Below are 21961 nucleotides of genomic sequence, written 5' to 3'. Positions count from 1 at the left end.
TTCAACTCAAAATCTCATAAAAAAAATCAAAATCCCTAACAAACATGCTTAACAATCATCCTAATCCCAGACACAACAAAACCGTGAACCACCATAAAACCCATCAAACATGCTTCAGCTGTTCTTTCTCCCTGAGCAAAATCGCTGCCTGTAAAGAGCAAAATCGTTGTTCATCGCCCTTAAGAACCCCAAGATTCTCTATCTAAAAAAATAAAACAAAATAAGAAAGAGCTTGATGTCATATCTGCGAATTGGATGGCAAGATAGACATATTTGAGCAGAGAGAGAAATCGAGATTTAATTTTAAAATTTTTATCTAGATGACGGGAGTGAGAGAAAACTGAAACCATTTTAATTTGTCCGAAATTGTTTAAAAAGTATTGTTGTCAAGTCATACCAAAAATTGGCCAAAAAATAATTAAAATTATAAAAAAATGATATTTTTGAATTGGGTTTATAAAGAAGGTTATTTCTCACAATTTCCTCTATTACATATTTGCTCTCAAATTAACTTGATTTTTCTTGTTTTATTAAGTCAAAACTCAAAAATTTAACAGTGACTGATCTTCTTGATCATCTCATCTTTTCTCTTATATAAAACTCGTTAAGGATATTAAACTGATCATTATATTCCTTACAGCAGATAAACTTTTAAAGACGTTAATGAGGTTTCACCTTCACAGAACTCTTTATGACTTTAATACGAGAAGAATAAAGCTCGTTAAGGTCATTCAACTCATTAAATTCTTTAAAGGCTTTAATGAGTTAACCGGCCTTTGACTCTACAAACAGTTTTTATGGTAAAAAAAGATAAAAAATGACTAAAAAGACTTGTCGATGTTAATTCCCAGAAAGGGAAGAACGTTACTAAGCTAATATGGAAGCAAACGTCTACTATCATAACCCAAATGACAGTTTCAGATTGTCCTAAATCATGCTGAACCTTTTTAGAAACTCCAGGAACGCATTGAATTCATTAATGACCTTTTCATCTACCCCATTTCTCAGGAGTTGTCTGTAAGATAACCAGCCAGCAGTCACTGCCAGATTTGCCAACGCTAGTGGTCCTGAAACCGATCTGTGAAGTCGAAACAGGAGCTTCTTCTTCAGTACAATCTCTATATCAACGAAGATCCCTTGCAGGACGAAGAACCAAGTTACTTCCCAGGTGGGAAACTCACGAGTTATGTGATAGTAAATGAGCTCGTGCATCAAACCCGAAGTGAGAAACGTTGCAAAGACAGCAGGTAACGAGGCCCATCGAGGTCCGATTATACGAGTAGAAACACTGCGGATAGGGCTGTATACGGTTGGACGTAGAGTGTCAGAGACCCTCAGGTTCCACCTACGACCCCAGAAGTCCTGCAACGAAGTGGCCAGGAGAGGTGCGTTGAACTGTGGCTCGAGCTCTACACCGAGGAGGATTAGAGCTGGGATTGCAGCCAAAGCCAGGAACAACTGTATCGTAAGGTAAGTATGGAAGAAGTAAAGGATCAACAAAACCTGTCTGGGAAAGCATTGTCTGTAGTTATAACAATGAAACAGCAATGCTAGAAGTGCAGCCTTGTTTGCAGCCTCTGATACAACATTCGGACCAGTAGTCCTCTTGGTTTTGGGTTGGGATTGTTTGATCCTGAATGGGGAACAAGCTGTCAGGATGAAAAGATGAGCTCCAGGAGGAGGTGGTGACAAGGGGCCTTGCTCGAAGGCTAGCAAGAGAAGCTTGAAATTGGTAATCCAAGCAAGGATAAACACTACGGGAGTACCTATATGGAAGCTGTGAATGTTCAAGGGGAGGACAGAGAACAAAGTTATGACAGGGAGGAGGGAGATGAGCCTTGGCAAGCCCTGTGGGATCTTTGCTGCAATGTAGTAACAGTAGTACATGGATATAAATCCCATAATGATTACACTGATGAAATTTTTGAGCTCACCCTCCATTGTTCCTTCCCTAATCCGTCAATCTTCACTCCTCCCCTCCTTTCGTTTCCCTCTATATAGGAATGGAGTTGGGAAATATACAACTGTAGATACTCTTAACCTAGTCTTTGGATACTACTTCTACCTCTTTTATTCGATCTATCTTTCCTTTCGTTACGTCTTAAACTAAAAAAGGAACAAGTATCGAGACATGAAAGCGATGTTTGAATACTCTTTTTTAATAATTTGGGCATTAATTCCACTACAGTGAAACATCCCAAACCTAATTCTTAACGAATAAATCAAATCATACCCAACATTCCTTATTGCTGTCTAAATTTTTTTTATTACACTTTCCTAATCTATGCATCCTATCATAATTATAAACATGGAATGAATATTAAAAAATAATTTTAAAAAAATAGTCATGAAGGGGACAACCGTCCAATTAATACTTAATTATGTGATACTTGTACATCATCCAACTACCCATATGTAGAATTAAATTCCATGCAAATTTATTGATCCTGAACTCTTGGCATGTGTCTCCACATTTTCTTCCAAGAAACATTTACTCTAATTAGGAGGGAAAAAAAAAAGTAGGTACAACTACCAACAAATTGCCATAAATAAAGTAGCTTTTTTGTTTTTACGAATTTATCCCATCCATCGATACGATTTTAAATCGAAATATTTTAGTTATTTTCGACTTACATAAGATGACAAATTAACGTTTGGTTCTATTTATTCAATTAAAATAATTTTATAATTGACTTAAACTTATAGTATTATTTAAAAATTTTAATCAAATCGACTGAAGATCAAGTATTAACTGTATTTATTTCTGAATTGATCGATTAATTTTACATAATTTTCTTCTAATTGGCCCCTAACTATTTAGAATTATTCAGAACTTTTGGGCCTTTTCTTCTTGCTATTGTTATTAGGGCTTTTTTTGAATTTTGGGCCAATTTGATTCTTCATTTTCTCTCTGTTATGCTCTATATTCAGAATTTGGGCCCAAATTTTTCCTGTTATTAGGCCTTTTTTAATATTGGGCCAATTTGATTTATTTTATATTTTTCAATAATGTATAAATAATAATGAAAACAAAATAGCTGAAATTAAATTAAAATTTAAGCTAATTTATAATTTAATTTATATTCAAAAATAAATTAAAGATAATCATAATGGACTCCACCAACTTTAAATGTATTAATTTGATGGAAATGGAAGCACATGATTCTTTATAAAATCTACCAACATGAAGTACTCTCCTATGGCCTTCTCATCCACTCTATTCCTCAATAGTTGTGGGAAAAACAACCAAAATCCGGACACCGCCACGAATCCCAAAGCCAACGGCCCGGAAACCACCGGAGGTAACTTCCAATTGACCGGCGTCACCTTCTTCGCCACCACCTCTATTGCCACAGCAACTCCTTGCAAGATAAAGAACCACGTCACCTCCCATGTGGGATACACGCGAGTTATATAATAATAAATCAACTCGTGCATCAAACCAGACACGACGAATACGGCGATGACAGCGGGCAACGAGATCCACCTTGGTCTGACTATATGAGTAGAGATACGACGTATAGGATGATACACGGTGGGGCGTAGAATACTAGTCACCATGAGGTTCCATCTATGACCCCAAAAGTCTTGTAGGGAGGTGGCAAGGTAGGGCTCATTGAATTGTGGCTCTATTTCAAAGCCAAAGATGGCTCGAGCCGGGATTGCACTTATGGCTAGGACTATCTCTAGCTCGAGGTAGGTGTGCACACAGTACATGGCTAATATTAAATTCTTGTGCAAGTGTTGCTTGTAGTTGTAAGAATGAAATAAGACAGCCAATAGCAAAACTTTTACAGCTAACAGGATTGACTTAGCGTAACCAGATGACGAGCTTTGGGGTGGTAAAGCTTTGTTTTGAATTGGGTTTCGTTTGGTTTTAATGGGGAGGGAAGCTATGGAGATGAAATGGAAAACACTAGGTGGGGGTGGTGAGAGAGGGCCTTGGTCAAAACAGAAGAGTAGGAGCTTGAAACTGGCAAGCCAAGCAAGGAAGAAAGCTGTTGGGCCACTGAGGTGGAAGGATGAGAGGTTCAAAGGGAGGATGAGGAAGAGGAAGAAGATGGGTAGTAAGGAAATAAGCCTGAGCATGCCCTTGGGGACCAGTCTTGCTGACACATAGAAGCAATAGCAGAAAGATGTTATGGCCAAGGTCCATACCTTGATGAAGTTGTGAAGCTCAACATCCATGAAGTTGTTGCTTTCTTCTTCGCTGTCAAGCTCTCTTTTTTCCTTGTGGAAAGAGCTTCTTCATGCCTTTATTTACATCACATGGATTGCTGAAAAGAGAGTAATTAAGAGGCAATAAAGTAAAGCAGAAATGCCAAGTCTAGCATGTGGACCTTGGAACAATATGGGATAGTTTATTAGTAAGAATTGCTATGGAGATTTGACTAAATCAGAAGGATATTGTAAATCTAGATACCCCATTGTCTCATCTTTTTATGAAAAAGGATTCAATTACAAATAAACTATATATATTTCCATTACTTGAGGGGCCTTTTGTCAGATCTACGATCACATTCCCAATATTTTCTTTACAAAATTTAAAGAGATTAAACTTTCTTGTACAAGCTTCTCATCTATGCCATAGGTCACAATTTGTGCGAAAAACAACCAAAAACCTGTCACCACCACGAACCCCACCGTCAACGGCACCGAAATTGCTGGGTGCAACCTCCACCTGTCAGTCGTGACGATCTTCTTCATCGCCACCTCCATAGCCACACAAACACCGTGTAGCATAAAAAACCATGTCACTTCCCACGTTGGATGCATGCACGTGAAATAGTAATAGATTAACTCGTGTATTAAACCCGACACGACAAACGCTGCCAAGATAGCTGGTAGTGGGGCCCACTTTGATCCGAGGGCAGGCATAGATATACGGCGTATAGGGTTGTATACGGCTAGGTGTAGGATACGTGTGACCATGAGGTTCCATCTGCGGCCCCAAAAGTCTTGGAGTGAGGTCGCTAAGTAGGGTTCGTTGAAATGTGGCTCGAGTTCGAACCCCAGAAGGACTCGGGCCGGGGTTGCACACAAGGCTAAGGCAATCTCAAGTTCAAGATAAATGTGGCAACAATACAAAGTAAGGACCATATTTTTAGGCAAATGTTGCCTGTACTCGTACAAATGAAATACAACAGCAAGAAGCACTGCTTTTATGAACAATAAAATACGTTTATGAGTTCTGGGGAAGGCCTTTTGGGGTGTTTGAATGCTTTGATGGCGGCATGGGGTTTCGCTATTTTTACTGTTCAAAGTTTTTCCGATAGCTGAGGATGACGTTTGTGGTGGCTGTGAAGGTGGGTCTTGCTTGACTTTTATAGGGAGGCAAGCCATGGAAATGAAATGGAAAAGTTTAGGTGGAGATGGGGACAAAGGGCCTTGACCAAAGGAGAGGAGGAGGAGCTTGAAATTTGCCAGCCATGCAAGGCAGAAGGCGGTGATGCCGCAGAGGTGAACGGTGGAGAGGCTGAAAGGGAGGATGAATAGAAGGTAGATAATAGGGAGGAAGGATAGCAGCCTTGGGAGACCCTTGGGGACTCTGGCTGATATGTAGTAACAATAACAAAGAGATGTTATGGCCAGAATCCATACCTTGATGAAGTTCTGGAATTCTCCGTCCATTTCTCCTCTAATTTCTTTGCAGCTCTCTCTCCCTCTCTCTTCAAAAGTGCATTTTTGAAACTAATGAAGTCACATGAAGTACAGGTAGGATACCTCAATTTCTACGTCAGACTATTTAATTTATTAATTGATGAATGATTTTTTTACTTAAAAAGTAAAATTCCATCTACTCCTCTCAATTTCCCAAAAAAGAAAATTTACAAGTACAATATGGAATCATTTAAACCAGATTGGAGCAGCCATGGATGTTCCCTTTCAGTCATACATCATAATTATGAAGGCCAGGGGCTTAGAGTTTTTTTTTTAACCTTTGTTCATAGTTGGTTACTTTGACGCAGTAAACAAGCCATGTTTAAGCTGATGATTGCACAAACTTAAGATTCTAAACCCCACATAACTAAAAATCTATTGTGGACTAACTTTTAAGTAGTTGGTAAATACATACCTACTAAGAAAAGAGAGGAATCACCGGACACCAAAATGATCTAAAATAGAACTTTATACAATCTATTTACAAAGTCATCTTAAATGGCTTCCAACAAGCAAGTTTGTGAAGATTGACATCCTAGAGTCTGTCACAATAAGAAACTAACTATTCATGGAGCCATCCAGCCGAATTCTGATGTGAATAAGGGTGGTATGGACCAGGAGCGAAAGCCATTGGGTGGGAAGGTCGGGTGGCTCTAGGATCGGGAACGGGAGGGCCTCTAAGATCATAAAAGGAAGGGCCTCTTGGATCATAAAAGGCATTTTGAGTTCCCATGCGTGGCTCAGGCCCTGGAGTACCCATCCTTGTGTGATTTCCCATAGGTGGCTCAGGCCCTGGAGTTGCCATTCTTGTGTGATTTCCCATGAATGGCTCAGGCCCTGGAGTAGCCATCCTTGTGTGATTTCCCATGAATGGCTCAGGCCCTGGAGTAGCCATCCTTGTATGATTTCCCATGGGTGGCTCAGGCCCTGGGGTAGCGAACCTTGTGTAGTTCAATTCATCTAGACGAGGAGCATATCGCTGCATTGCAGAAGTATTCATCCTGTAGGAGGGATCCACTGTTGCACCGAGGTGTACATAAGAGGGAGTTGACAGGGATACTGCTGGACCATATGCAGAGTCCAACCCAGCCGGATAATTTCTCTGAGTAGATACATCAGGATCCTGCCCATAGAGGCGAACTTTTGACCGTATATTAGCTTCTCTCTCTACTTCAGTGGCATAAGGTCCATGACCAAGGTTGTGGGATCCAACTGGATAAGGGTCGGTGTTATTTATGCTGTATCTTCTTCCCATATCATCAGCGACGCTGGTCCTCGTGTCACCGTATGAAGTTCCAACCTGCACCTGTGAACCATGCATGGTGGGAGTATGATGCCGATGAACTTTCTCACCAATCCCAGTAAGTGGTGCCGTCCTATGAGATTTGGAGACACCTTCCACTGAGTATCTACCACCCATCACATTGGATGGAGAAGAGTGAGGAATTCCACGGTGCATCTCACTTATAGGAGTCCTTACACCACTCTGTTTATCTAAGGGTGATTTTCCATCAGTTCTCCTTCCACGATTTCTCCCTCTATGCTTCTTCTTCCTCAAGGGTTCCTTGGATTGCTTCTTCACATGGCCATGATTGTCTTGGCCTTCTCTCTCACACTGCTGGTGAGGAGAGCATTCTTTTGGAGTTACAGTTACAGATGTCTCCTCTCTACGCTCCTCAACTTTATGATTTTGCATATGATCTTTCAACTCAGAAGCATCATTACAGTGACTGTCATCCTCCAATGGCTGTTCAGATATGTGTGTTTCATCGATATTTCTTTCCTGATTTGAACTCTCCGGTTCCCTAGGTAGGTGACCATGCTTTTCAGCTACGGTCTTGTGCATAGCTGAAAAATCAGAACGACTCCAAAGATAGAGAGGTGGAGCCATCACATTCCACTGATCCATTTGTTTGTCATTTGTATCAACAGAGCCAGGCAGGTAAAATGACTGGAAAAGAAGATACGAAAATCATCCACAATACCACAAGACTGTAATAAGAACATCACTGAAGTTCAACTACAAGGAACTGCACAAAGCAACATCTTAGTTACCTTTCCAGATAAAAATTGATTATCCTCCCAGACTAGTTCGTAAGAAGATTTCAAAAGTTTCTTTTTATCCAACCTGGTCAAAGGCAACAAATGTGAGTGTTTGAGAGAAAGAGAGTGAGCAAGTATGCGAGAGAGAAAGAAAGAAATGAAACAACTACCTTTCTGTTTCTGGTGGAACAATAAGGATCAAAAGCTTTGGGTTAAACTCGAGGGCCTTATTAATAAACTTGTTTGCCAAACCAGCTTTAACTCCAAAAGGAGGATTTAGCCCCATTATCTACTCAAAGGGTATACAAAAATTGATGTGAAATATTTAAACAGGAACACCTACATGTTTTAATTCTTAAATGAGAAAAAAACTCCCTCACCAATTGTGACCCCCTTGGCAACTCCTTTGGTCTCACAGTCATCCAATCCCTTTTCTCAAAATTAAAATCATTCTGCCAAAGACAAGAATATCAGCCACCCCAAAAAGATAAATGTTTACATGTAAAAACAAGGATTCTGGATTCTCTATAGATGTATTCAAACAGTCAGGATCCTTCTCTAATCACATGCAGGAAGACCAGTAAATACCATTGTCAAACCATGATGGACACTATATTGAGCTTGACCTCTAGGGCAGCCACGATGTACATTCATAATGCATAAACTGATTTATTAGAAAATAACATTAAAATCCAGGAAAGTAGAGCATACCTTTGCTTGGAAAATATCATAGTTTTTGTATGAGCACTTCTTCCCTGTCTCTTCAAGCTTTCTTTTCATTAGTAAACTAAAATCATTAGCACCACAACAAAAGTCGACAATCTGTTCATGGAAATAATCAATAGTAAGATAACCAGCTCAAGTTCCTTCTCATCTTTTCTATTATAGTGCTGCACATTATAGGGTGAAGGAAGGAACTGTCAACAAATAACATGTTTGTGGTTTTTCCAGCTCCTGACAAGGATATAAAAACAGCAGCCATATAGGGTGTATCAGAATTTGGAATAATTACTGTAAATGGTTTCCTAGGTAAGTTTATATTGTATATATCCAAGAATTGATAGAACTGATGTAACAAAATATTTCTTTTCTGTTTCTTTCATGATCTTTTTCACTTAAAAATGTGCATGAAACATTCCATAATGAAGCAAACATCACAGTGTAATCACATAGACTTGAGTGCCAAAAACATAAAAAGCAAAAGATTAAAACATTGCCAGCAAGAGAGAAAATAAAAAGATTTTTTTTTGGGGGGGGGGGGTAGACACAGAAACCCTTACTGTATCACCATCTTGAACATACCAATGAAGTCTATCAACAATCTGCACAATAAAAACCATAATTTAGCATTTCACAAGCACTATCAAAACAATTCTAGATGCATCAAACCATAATAGAACATGTAAAAGATACAAATGAATCGGATCAATTAACAAGAGTATGTAAGGTAATAACCATAAAATGAGGGAACAAAATGAAATTATTGTCAAAGAATAGACAGTATTATTCATGAAAATGAGATTTTATTTGTAAGAAGGGGCATCGTGGAATTCCTTATTCATAAGGACAAGGATTCTAAGAGTTGTAACTATAATTTATAAACAATTGCTGTTATTAGTTTCAGTAAGAATTTGGCTTTTTGAATATTGAAATCACTTTCCTGTACTCTCACCCATTTCTCCTTGAGTCTTTCCCTTTCTCCCTCTACTTTCTCTCAATATTCTCTGTTTTTCCACCTACCTCTCCCTGACCCTATTCCTCCTCCTGTCTAACATCAAGAAACTAAATATGTGTTAGATGGACAAAAACATGGTCACGACTCATGCAAATTCAAACAGTGGAATCCAACCCCGCTTTACCTCTATTTCAAGTTCCTTCAGTTTTAAAGGAATAACCAAACCTTATTAACAGAAACCAAAAATCCATTTATCTAACACTGACCATATGCAGATTACCAGAATAACTTATATCATAAAACAAAATTGAGCCAGAATGTTACATGTATCAACATAACAATGACATAAGGCATAAAAGGATCAAGGAAATTATAATAATAAGAAAACAGATATTAATGATTGAATTAGAAGATATTAGAACTAAAGCACAAGTAAAACAGAGCAATTTACCTCTTTAAGTTTGTCCACTTTAGTAAAATGGCGACCAAATGATGTGTAGCGCATGCCATTTAGAAAAGGTGCAAGATATACTCTGAGTTTGTTCTGAGAATAATAATTTTAATAGATTCAAGAACAAGAAAAAGAGAGAATGAGACAATGTACTAAATGGCAACTTGTAAAACATTTATGTGCAATAAACTCACAGTGCATATGTCCAGGGAAACTTTGAAGAAGGAAACAGACTACTTATACAATTTCACATCATCTTCTTTTAAGAAATAGGATAAATAGGATACAAATGCATCCCCCAACCAACCATTAGTTTTCCAATGAAACATAATGAATGCAGAACAAAGAATGCAAAGTCCTTCAAAAACGAAGTCATGGATACTGATTACCCTCTAATAAAGTAACTAGTAATAGGATAATTACAAATAATTACCTGCCACTTAAATATCTGGTTCAGAACCTCTGGCTCACAAACAGCCTGAGCATCTTCAATATTACAGCCATCCTCTAGTTTTGCTAAAGCCATCCGAACAGCCTGTAAACAGTTGAATAAAGGCTCAAAGGAAAAGAACACACACAAACATAGTAAAATCATAATTTTGCTAAAAGTTATAAAGCAAACTTGTTTGGGATTATGAAATACATCAACTGAACCCTCTATCTTCCCAAGAGTAATTGTTCTGTCTACAACACTTTTTGATGAATATGCATGTGTGGATGGAACCTTGTGCTTTGCTATGATATCTTCCAAAGTTATTGATGATTCAACCTCTTTCATCAGAGCGAATAATCTACATTGGAAAGAATAAGTCTAAGAACAAGGCAGAAGGCACCATTTGATGCATAAACTAAAACATCAAATCACATTAGTTTGCTTCTACGTTATTAAATATTAGAAAACAAGAAAAATACAACCAACTAAAGCAGAAATAAAAAGGCCACCTTCTCTCAGAGTCAGCATCCAATGAAGGCATTCCAGAGCTCATTTTTTTTGCAGTAGACTTGACCACGGCAGTCTTATTACCACCTTTGAGCATATCCTGTCTCCCAGGCTTAACCTGCTCACTCTGAGTCATAAAGGCGAACAGTTTGTCACCCAGGGAGGTCCTGTTTTGATCAGTTGCAGAGGATTTGCCAACCTTCATTGGCACAGAATTTAATTTCCCTTTCAAAGGCTTTATGGATGAACCAGGTGCTTTGACTTTTCTATGGGAATTTGTCCCAGGAGTAACTTTTTCACTCTTTTTGCTAGTTTGACCATCTTTAACAATAGAAGACGACTGCTTTTCTGCTTTCATGGCAGTTCTTTCCCATGAAGAGTCTTCTAATGCAAAACTTTTCTTCTTCAACCCAACTTTTTCATGACTTGTGGGCAAATCTGATGCCTTTCTCTTCTTCCTTTCATCAAAAGCAATCTTCCTATCTTCAACAATGGGGAATTTTATATGGTCCCTTTCCGGAGTCCCAATTTCATCATTGATCTTATGTTTTCTAGCCAAAACAACAGGATAAACAATTTAGCAAACGACTAAAGCATATCAGAGAAGGAAAACAACACATTTAAAACACTTACAAGCAATATATCAGTACACGATTGACAAGTAGACCATCCCAAGCCCTTGTTACAATACCTTCTTCGTCTATATCATCAAATCCAATCTCTCTGGTAGAAGCAAAAAGACCAACTAACTAGACCGTTAAAGATGTGCCATATTCTGATAACATGTGCTTAAAATATAAATAAAAAGATGAAAAATCTCAGCTGTACCTTGGTAAGCATTTCCTGTGGTATGATGTGGGGCAACGTCTACATAAAGCAAATTGCAGGTCCTGAACCTTCTTGTTTTCTCCTTGTTGACAAACACAACATTTATGAATGGGGCATGTAAAAAATTCCCCTGCTGAAATTTTTTGCCCATGCTCTTCTGCAGCAACTTTATCCCCCTTATGGAGCAATTTTGCCACACAATGTGGATGATAAAAGTGGCCACAGGTTGCATTACTACAGCGAAAGACCTGATGAAATAAATGAAACTTTTTTTGAGCCATTGCGGAGCAAGTGATGATAACTAGTCACAGGGAAAACAATCTGATAGATAAAATGCCATTAAAACAAATAGGCCAATGAGAAAACAAATTGACCAATGCCGATGAATCAAAAATAAAAAATTCCGATCTATATTTATTGTTCAGGGTTGATTTCACTACAACTGGATTATCTAAATATTTTGTTGCATGAAATGATAAATGACATTGCTAGATATAATACCTCTGCACCAGAGGACTTATCAGATGAACCTAACTTCCCACATGCAAAGCATTGATGCTTATTATACTCACAATTCTTGCATGAGAAAGTCTGCATTGCCTGCCATTCAGTATGAATTTAATAATTAGAAAATAGACAACAACAAACTAAAAAGCCGATTAAGCAAATATGGGTCACTAGCTTACTTCAACTTGCTTCTGAGTAAAGCCAAGAGATTCACAGAAAGATTCTTCACCAGCCTCTACAGTTGCATGAAATGATCTCAAGCATTTACCGTCACAACATAAAAGTTCACCCCCATTGTCACAAAAGGCACAAACTGAATCAAACAATTCATCATCCTCGTCATTGGAATCATCTTGCTCAGGGCCATCAACTGCATCATCTGCATCATCAACTATAAATCCAGAAATTGATGTGGCTCGAACATCCTGGATGATCACTAGGTAGACTTGCTCAAAATAATGTAATTTAGTGAAAGACATAAAGTAAGAGAATAATCAGATTTGAAGGAGTAATAAACCAAGAAAAGGCATATGTATAAGTGGAAATGTCCAACCTCATCAGCAAGTTTCCTCTTTATGGGCTTCTCCTCCAAAAATGTATGCAAAAACTGTTCAAAACATATACCTTCATTGAATTCAATTGTAGAAAAAACCAGAAAGATAGCAGCATCATTTAAAATAACTACCATCCCTAATATGTGCCTCTCAGGTTTTACAAATCAAAGAACCATGATATAAAATCCATTTCAGATTAAGACATGCTAAAAACAACTCCCACATCATCCAGTAACAAATAACATTTGAATGCACCAACAGAATATTACCAAATTACATACAAACCTTGGATTTTGCTAACGAAGCAGTACTTTTAACAGCCTCACAAATCAACTCCCTGTGATCCACCAAATCGTTTTGTGAAGGCTTCACCTCATACAAGCTGCAAACAACAGAAAAAAGAAAAACCCATTAACCATCATACTTGAAAACATAGCACATTCTGAAGGAAAAAAGAGAAACAAACACCCAACACCCAATAGGACTAATAAACTACCTAAAAGCTTTAGCTAACTGATCCCACAACGATTTCCTTGACAAATCCGGATTCCAACTAAGAAGATGCAAGCAATGAACCGTTATCAAAACGCTCCTAATTACAGGCTCAAAGCTCTTCCTGGGCTTTTGTAGCTTAATCCACCCGTTTTCTTTACTTAAAACCAAAATCTCCGGCTTCCCAAAATTAGACAAATCAAATTTCCACGCAGTGACAAGCTTGCAAATTGTCAAGAGCCCGTCATCGGCTGTTCCTCTCAGAAGCAGTTTCTTTATGGCTCCATTAATTAAGCTTTCTTTGCCCCCCAATTGAAGTGGCAACTCAGAAAAGGAAACCTTCTCGTCTTTCTCATCATCGAAGTAGTAGTTCGAGACGGAACGGAGTAAACTCTCTTCTTCTTCTTCATCAGAAAACGCCATTTCCACTCTGATCAAATTTAAAAAAAAAAATTAAAAAAAATCAAAAGCAATCGATTCCTACTAGGAAACGAGAAAGGGAAAAAAAAACACAATTCTTTTTCAAATAAACGGAAAACCAGAAAGTTCTTTTCCTTTCTTTTTGTTGTGAATATTCTCGGGAAACAAACGGCATTCTTATATCAATCAGTATGTTAAAAAGAAGAGAAAAGATTGAAAACAAAACGAAGAAAGAAAAATTAGTACCAGAGAAGATATTCAAAGGCCAAAAACCCTAGAACTTTCGCGCTTTTCAGTTCCTGACTATCTTCAGAATTTTTGGAGCTTGGGAAAATTTAAAAATAAAAAAATACATAAATAAATAAGAAGGAAGTTTTGAAGTTTGGATTTGGGCTTATAAATCTCTTGACTTTGGGCTCTGTTTTGGGCTTTAATTTGAGTCTGGCCTAAGAATTAAAATCAAAACTGATTTTTTCGTACTAAAATTTTAACTCAATTTCGAGCATTTTTGAAAGTTCGAGTCAATTTCAAAACTAATAAACAACAAAATTAAAAAAAAAAAAAAAAAAACTCGAGAAATGATAAATACTCAGTATAAGATTCAAAATTTATATTTTATAAATTTAACGTAAATCGAATTTCTTATTTCAAGATTCGATTTATTATTTGTTTAAATTTATAGAATAAAGCCTTCACAGTTTTATCCATTTTAAGAAAATGATTACGATCGACAGTTCTATTAATCGTATTTACTAATTTTTGTTATCAATTTTTTTAAAATAAATAAATATAAAAATAAGCATTTTCACCATAAAAAATAAGAAATAAATCTAATCTTCAAACTTTCTAAATATAGGGTTAATATGCAGGAAAACATGCAATCACATCAATCTAAGACACCCATAAAAACTTTCTATGAATAGATGGACTTTGAGCTCAACTATCCTTAATCATGAATCAACATTTCCTGGAAAAACCTCCATGAATGTTCCTTTCATAACCATAGAGCTAAGAGCACCAAGAAAAAGGGGTGTCTTTCCCCTGGAATCCTGTTTCCAAGCTGCAAATTTATAACCCAATATGGTTGTAAATTTGAAGAAACTTGCCCCAATCTTTGAATTGATAAACAGTATTCAGAAGTAAGAGTATACCATTTATGATATTTATGCTATTAATGTCAAAGAATATTATCTAAACGACTAAAAAGTATGTCCCCGCCGGCATCTCTTCTTTTTAAAAAACGTAGCCGGTTCAGAACCCTTTTTTTTTTTTTTCATTTTACTGTGTTTCAGGGAGGAATTTTCCTCCTCCCTATCTTTTCAATGAAAAAGAATAAAAGAACGAAAGAAAGTATAGCAATCCTTTTCCAGGTCTTGGTGGATGAGTAGATGCGCCATCTGCCTTTTTTCTTCATTTAATGGGGGCATAAGCTCTACCTTGCCTGCAACCATATTCACTCTTTATCCCTTCTGTCTGTCCTGATCATGTATGGGAGGTAAATAGTTGCAATTCAATATTGACTATTCAACAGGAGTATCTTCATTCTCGGCTTGAGATGAGACTGTAATGTCTGAGGCAGCATCATCGATGGTTAAGCTTGAGATCTCACCACACAGCGAGGAGCTTTCGTCTTCACCACTAACAGATGGTGCTGGAGATGCATCTAGCGTATTGATACTACCGTTGCCATTAGCAGGGGAGAGAATTGTCTCACCCTCTTCCGCTGCATGTTGAAGGCACCAGTACATTATGCTGGCTGTTAGAGTGAGGATCATTTTCTGGTTTACCTGCCATACCAAAAGAAGAGCATTCATTTCTGAACTCTACATAGTCAATTTACTCAGGAAAAGCTTGCAATATCTAAAACTGATTAGAGGAGTAGGGATCTAATCCATTTCCTAATTCCTATTCGTTGTAGAGATGTGAATTCGAGATTCACATTGTGGCTTTCATGCCTATGGAATTGTGCTAATTCTATTTTCCTCATTTTAGTTCTCTCTTTGAATGCTACAAGTAGTAGCTCTAAGAGAAACAAAAATTCATGCAATTCAATTATTTATGTTCTCATTACTTAATAGCTTGACAAAGTTGCTGAGACTAATGCATCAATCTGACAATGCAATGAAGAAGTAAATGACCTAGCACAGTTGCACCCATACCTCCATGATGTCCTCAGGCAACAAGAAAATGGAGCACCCAATCTTTCGAGCCACGCTTATGATATATGTTGCATTCAACCTCTTCTCCTCATCTATAATTCCAACAGGGACAAGAAGTGTTAAAGTTCAGCTAAATCTTGGCATTTCTCAGACGAAGCAAGAGAACTCATTCGCTCCTTTCTAAGTATAAATGATTCCAGTTAGCAAGATATCATACCACTTTCACCCTTAGTCACAAGGTTCCAGTTCACCACTCTTGGCTCCACGGCACTTAGAAGCTCAAGGAAAAACAGTCCATTGGAAAGGCTCTTATCCTGCAATTTAAAATAATGTATAAATCATTCTCAACTCTTAAGTATGATCGTTACTACCAAAGAAAAATGCCAATCATTGTAAAACCTTGAAGCTTTCAATTTGAGTAGTTCTTCCTGTACTTCTGACTTTCCTGTTTGCCCAATTTATGATATCAGCATCAGTTATCTCCTTTCCTCGGGAGCGGGATCTCAAACTCTTCAGAAGTTGAAGCATATTAAACCTCATCAATTGCCATAGGAATGCTGTAACACATGTAAACCATTTTGAGCATTTGCACAACCATCCAACATTCAACTTTAAACTGAAAATCTTTGCCAATATCAAACAACAAAAGGTTATATATATTTAGCCAAGCATTTAACGAAGAATAAATAAAAAAATATAGTGCAAGTAATTCCTGACAACATGTCGCAAGTAACCACCAACTTTACACGAAAGCTAAGTACAGAATGAAGAAAGCTCAAATATATTATGACAGGATATTCAGGACCAAGAAGTATACCCCTGAAGTTCTCTTACTAAAGGGGGAAAGTGGGGAAGGGGAATCCATTAGTATAACCTGAAAACATGCAAAGAGTTAAAATTTTCAAACTGCTTGCTTTTCCCTCACTTTACGGATTAATTTCCAATTAAAACAACAGCTAAATCAAATTATAAACAGAAAGCAAGATACACCAAAAGATGAAAAGCAACTTGTGATCATTTGCATACAGGTAGATGTAGTCAATTTACACCTGATATAGATTCTTTCTATTAAAATATACATATGAGTGTAAAACAAGGTTGAAGGTTGTAATGGAGGCAAAACATGCCAAGCTGTGAAGGAAATCATATGAATGCAAGGAAAACAAGCCAGAGGAGATTACCAACTATGAGTTTTTTATTTCCTTGCACTATATCATTTCCACCAACATTCACAACGGAAAATTTCAAGTGCTTCCCAATCTTTACCACTTGGTTGCAGTTCTCTACTTTTCTAAATGGAAACTTAATTGGAGGTTTTGTTGCATGCTTCCAGTTGACTGATCCAGGAGAAACCTTATCGAGCACCTCCAAAAGTATCCATCTGCATCAAAATCAAGCTTTTAACTTCGAAATTTCTGATATTGGAATTACAAAGCTACCTCCCTTCAAAGATCATCATAAATTAATATGACGGAAACAAACTTAAGTTGAAAGTGTTGAAACATATGCAAAAAGTGCCATCAGCTTGGCAATGAAAAAAATACATGTATGCCCTCTTGTACATTAAAAATGCGCACATAACCTCGCCCTAAGAGAAAGGACAAGCAATAAACCTGATGCTTTCATGGTTTCAACTTTCTCAGAAGGATTTCAAAACCTAAACCTTCTTTGTAATGTTTGCAGCAAATCTACAATAGGGATAATGCATGAAAATCGATCATTTTAACTACATCAACGAAGAGGAACACTTACCCAGTTCTGACATCCTCAAAGACATTATTAACATAACTCTCAATTCCAAGACTGTTGATCCATAGTCGAAAACATCTCTCTTCTCTGGAAATTTGCACATCATCAGTCATCCTTTCTGCAAAAGAAATCTTTTTGCTATCTGTACTCAGGCCATTCCTGCGAAAGCACACATGTTTTTCTTTCTCAATTATAGAACTAGACAGCATGTAAAGAGCAAAAAGCAGACTTAATGTTACAAAGTCAGTAAACAACCTAAAGCACCGACATGATAAAAGGATTGAAGACACAGGAAAACCATCGTAAGCAAACCATTGGGAATATACCACAGCCAAACTGTTTTAATATCAAATCATAGACCTTCTCCCAATCTGTTCTAGCAAAAAACTATGGATGGCAGAGAACCACTAGTAACATGCAAGACGTTACCAAAAAGCCATTCATGACCTATAGTACATGAGAAAAATCCACGCATCTTGACTCCTATTAATTTTATATTAACAATTTTGTAAGGAACAAGATCACAGCCTACTCCTATAACCTCTTAGAGTGGAGTGAGCTCCAGATTTGATCAGAAAACAGTCTTCTATGAGAAATACTACTAACTGAAAAGATTAAAAAAAAAAAGAAAACTCCTAAAAGGTTTGTGGTTTCTCACCTTTGATGAAAGATTTGAGCCACAAATGCAAGATTCAAGTTTGGTGAGCCCTCAACAATGTCTTTTGGGCTCAAATATCGTTTGCAGCCCATTCTCTCTGCATGGTCAAGTACTAGTTTAGCCCTTTCGGCAGCATCCTTAGTATCAAGGGTCAATGGATTGCAGTGCTCTGGTGCCAGAACATTAAGCAGGTAAGCATAGGCTTTTGCATCCTGCAAGTATGAGAAAATAAGTAAAAACATATCAAATTATCAATGCAAGTAAAATAGAGCAAAGCATCTAATTGATGTATAAGCATCCACCTCAATCCACTGTATCAGTTTATCATACCCTTGCACTAAATGTAATATTAATGTAGTCAAATACCTTCACATCTGAGGAAAAATTTGTAACAGTTTTCTCATAGCCTGCTTTATTTAAATGGAAATTCATCCATTTTAGTAGAACCTTCTCAGGAGCTAACCCCATAAGTTCCTCAACATCCTGCAAGTTACAAAAATTCAAAGGGAAAATATCAATCCATTTGTTTAAAACATGTTTATTTCAAGTATTTATTCTTAGCTAAAGATCAATCACATGATAAACAGATGTATTACTGAATTGCTATCCTCCACCAATTCCACAAGCTGAGGTGTCTTCTTAAGGTTGAGATCTGCTAACAGTTGGATCTGCAGTGGCCACAGATAGTAAGGATGAGAAAAAGAGTACCTAATAACAATTTGTCTTAAGTTACCATCCTAGTTTTCTCAGTCTATCAAGACAGTTTAAAGCCAATACAAGTAATCGCACATAAACAATAGAGATGAAATTTAGATGCCCACCTTTATAATTTGAGAGATCAACCCAAGTAAGAGATGAGGCTGCAATAAAAATAATCAAGATGAAAACCATCATATTATCAGAATATTTCATCCTAACTCACATAGGTAACTGTTTTGCTGTACTAACCCTTCCTTCAACCAAGTCCTGTGTGCCAATGTTTACCACTGTGCAGCCAATAGCCTTTGCAGAGTTGAGACAAAGGGTATGGTTCTCATTCCTCTCCCATGGGTTAAGTACCCTTTTTGTGTTGATCGCTCGTTCATCTATTGTTCCAGGCACAGCAACATTGATAAGCTTACTGCAAAAATACAAGACAGAACAGAATCAGTGCCACCACTCTGTACCAGATTGAAACAAAAAAAAAAAAGCAAATGCATAATGGAGGACACCCCATAAAAATACCATAAAAGTACTCCATCTTTTGCAAGATTGAAAAGGTCATTCGTAGTTGGATCCAGGGGAAGAAACTGCTTTAAAAATGGGTCATCCCCAAGATAAATGTTTATGTGTGTAACATAAGAGGCTTTTTCTGATTCACTGATTGTGTGAAGAAGAGTGGTTGTGGAGGCCTTTAGGAAGGATGATGAATTTTTTGGACCACCCAATTTTCCTGTAGCTTGACCTTGCAAATTTAAATACACCTGCTCATTCCATGCAACCAATCAAAATGTTAGCTCCCTTCAATGGATTCCAGTATTGGCCAGAGTTAAAGTTTATAATTCCCACTTGTATGCAACTTAACAGAATGTAAACTGCCATATAAGTTTGACTGAAGCAAATGATTCCTTTTTTCCATATGTTACAATATCACGCTGTTAATTGCAGTGAAAAAGAATACAACTGAGAGCATGCATTAGCAGATATATATATATATATATATATATATATATACATGACTCACCCTGAGGAACGTTTCAAAATCAATTTCATTGCTCATGTCACTATAGGATTCATCCAATATCTGCCTAATCTCATCCTCAGTCAACATGGTACTAAAAGCCTTCAATTTTACCATCAAGGACGGCAAATCCCCAACTGTGACTTTACCATTTTGGTTCTTTACTGAAACAAACTAGAAATCATAAAAATAAAAAAAAGAAAAGACAGTTAAAATTCAATCAAATTACATTCACAAAAAGTAACAATAAAATTGAATAATAATACAATAGTTGAAGCAATAAGCAGATGAGGAGGGAGCAAAGTATGCCTACCTTGGATTTAAGGCTGCGAAGCTCAACTTGTGTGAATTGGCTTTGAAGCCATTGATCAGAGACAAGAACACCAACAAAACTAGACATATCTACAGATTAGCCAAGCAAAGAAAAGCAAATTCTACCAAAATTTCTTCTCGAAATTACAACTGAACCCAGAATCCAATGCAGGACTCAGATTACACTCCTGACCAAAGCAGGATTCAAATTACACTCCTGAATTTCCTCTTCAAAACAACACCCGAGTAGCTAAACCTTCCAACAAGATTCCTCAAGCCCAGAATCTAAAAATCCAAAAACCAAATCAATGACTCAGCTTTAGATCATGAAACTATCCACATAGATTGCTTTAAACTTATATCAATCATGAAAATCCAATTCCTTTGTCCCTCACACATACAAACTAATCAAAAAGAATAGTCTAAAAATCAAAAATCCAAATCCAGAACTCGACTTTAGATCCCATAAACATTAGTACTAACAAGAACCCATCATAAAGCCATCGCCATAGATTGCTTTTAAGTTATACCAATCACCAAGAGCATCACAAAAAAATTGGAAATCCAAGAAACCGCCACCAAGATAACTAATTTTGTTCCAAAATTGAAAACTGGCCAAACTTTAAAACCTCATTTGACCAAAATGCAAAACAAAGATAATTCAACAGGAAAAACCAATTATGAAACACAAAGAAAACTCCCCTAAAAAAAATGAAAACCCAATAAAGAAAACATTAAAACAAAGCAAACCCAGAAATACTTACCTGTTAAAAAAAAGGATTCTTCCTGTTGTTTCAATAAACAAATTCAGTTCCTCTCTCAAAGTTTTTGACTTTACACCACATCAAAATTTACACAACCAATAACCATTTAAAGAATTAAACAAATGTATACTTATATTTATATATAGAGAGAGAGAGAGAGGAATGGGGCTGTAGAGAGAGAAAGGATCAATTTTTCTTCTAAGAAGAGCAAAGTGAAAAGGAGGAAAATAAAAAAAAATAAAAAACAAAAAAAAAACCGTTTTTAGTTTTTACCTCGAAGACAGAAGAGAACAGGACTGACTTTGAAACAGATTTGATTCTCTTCTTTCTTTAAGATTTGGGTGTTTCTGAGAGTATTGCAAAGAAAACGAACTCGCTTTGATTGTTTGACAGATCAGCAATCTGACAGGACACGTGTCCACATGGGGCCTGGAGGTGGAGTTTGGGATCTTGTGCAACGACCTTTTGGCTACAATTTTTGTACTTTTTTATTTTTTGGTGGAGAACTTTATTGTAATTTCACTACTTATTTAATATAATATAGTACAATATTGTATATACTTCAACTTAAAGAGTTGTCAAAAATTCAATGAGCAAAAATAGTTTGTGATGATGAAAGACAATAATTACTATAATTAATTATGATTAATTCTTGTATTAAATTAATTACAGCTCTATTTTCTTTGTCATTAAATTTTTTTAATTTTCACAAAAATTAAAATAAAAGAATCTTTAATTTTATTATATTTTATATTAAAATTTGATATATGTAAAACATTTAATACATTTTAATATGAAAAAAAGAGTATTCAATGTCTCGAAATGAAAAAAAATCATTTTTAAACATTTCAAAAATAAAAGAAATAAAACCCAAAGTGTAAATCTTAATAATTCTTAAGAAAAAAAAATATATCTTATACATTGTTGTTGAAATTTTTAAAGTATTGTATGCGAAAAACGTGTTATATTAAAAAATAATAAATTAATATAAAAATTGAATAATGAAATTTAAAATTTTTAATTGATAT

The 21961-nt window shown here is 36.5% G+C and overlaps 5 protein-coding genes across 6 annotated transcripts; all 5 read right to left on the bottom strand.

The window, feature by feature from the left end:
• On the bottom strand, nt 550-2059 carry LOC18593397 (probable long-chain-alcohol O-fatty-acyltransferase 5). Its single transcript, XM_018124067.1, has one exon. The coding sequence runs from the start codon at nt 1939-1941 to the stop codon at nt 928-930; it is 1014 nt and encodes a 337-aa protein (XP_017979556.1). The 5' UTR covers nt 1942-2059; the 3' UTR covers nt 550-927.
• LOC18593396 (probable long-chain-alcohol O-fatty-acyltransferase 5) lies at nt 3103-4444 on the bottom strand. Its single transcript, XM_007020599.2, has one exon. The coding sequence runs from the start codon at nt 4186-4188 to the stop codon at nt 3136-3138; it is 1053 nt and encodes a 350-aa protein (XP_007020661.1). The 5' UTR covers nt 4189-4444; the 3' UTR covers nt 3103-3135.
• LOC18593395 (probable long-chain-alcohol O-fatty-acyltransferase 5) lies at nt 4393-5700 on the bottom strand. Its single transcript, XM_018124040.1, has one exon. It carries the CDS (start codon nt 5629-5631, stop codon nt 4516-4518), a length of 1116 nt encoding a protein of 371 aa, XP_017979529.1. The 5' UTR covers nt 5632-5700; the 3' UTR covers nt 4393-4515.
• Nucleotides 6081-13905, bottom strand: LOC18593394 (protein ENHANCED DOWNY MILDEW 2). Of its 2 annotated transcripts, none has more exons than XM_018125103.1 (18): nt 13818-13905; nt 13156-13581; nt 12945-13041; nt 12659-12712; nt 12285-12530; nt 12100-12198; nt 11599-11846; nt 11404-11493; nt 10773-11321; nt 10453-10621; nt 10264-10365; nt 9831-9923; nt 8985-9026; nt 8416-8526; nt 8085-8156; nt 7875-7993; nt 7717-7789; nt 6081-7612 (listed from the first exon to the last, which is right to left on the bottom strand). In XM_018125103.1, exons 2-18 carry the CDS (start codon nt 13572-13574, stop codon nt 6224-6226), a joined length of 3972 nt encoding a protein of 1323 aa, XP_017980592.1. In that variant the 5' UTR covers nt 13575-13581; nt 13818-13905; the 3' UTR covers nt 6081-6223. The 2 variants fall into 2 exon arrangements, with proteins under 2 accessions (XP_017980592.1, XP_017980593.1); XM_018125104.1 differs by having other exon boundaries at nt 10474-10621.
• Nucleotides 14591-21168, bottom strand: LOC18593393 (fimbrin-1). Its single transcript, XM_007020596.2, has 15 exons — nt 20934-21168; nt 20171-20454; nt 19861-20031; nt 19362-19600; nt 19086-19257; nt 18959-18997; nt 18734-18805; nt 18504-18620; nt 18138-18349; nt 17483-17638; nt 16912-17111; nt 16130-16287; nt 15948-16044; nt 15731-15822; nt 14591-15358 (listed from the first exon to the last, which is right to left on the bottom strand). The coding sequence occupies exons 2-15, from the start codon at nt 20255-20257 to the stop codon at nt 15092-15094; spliced, it is 2079 nt and encodes a 692-aa protein (XP_007020658.2). The 5' UTR covers nt 20258-20454; nt 20934-21168; the 3' UTR covers nt 14591-15091.

The sequence above is a fragment of the Theobroma cacao genome, chromosome 7 (assembly GCF_000208745.1).
Source record: "Theobroma cacao cultivar B97-61/B2 chromosome 7, Criollo_cocoa_genome_V2, whole genome shotgun sequence".
In the NCBI taxonomy this organism is placed as follows: Eukaryota; Viridiplantae; Streptophyta; class Magnoliopsida; order Malvales; family Malvaceae; genus Theobroma; species Theobroma cacao.
Note: the sequence above shows the minus strand (reverse complement) of the source record. Positions and strands in the feature narration are given on the sequence as shown.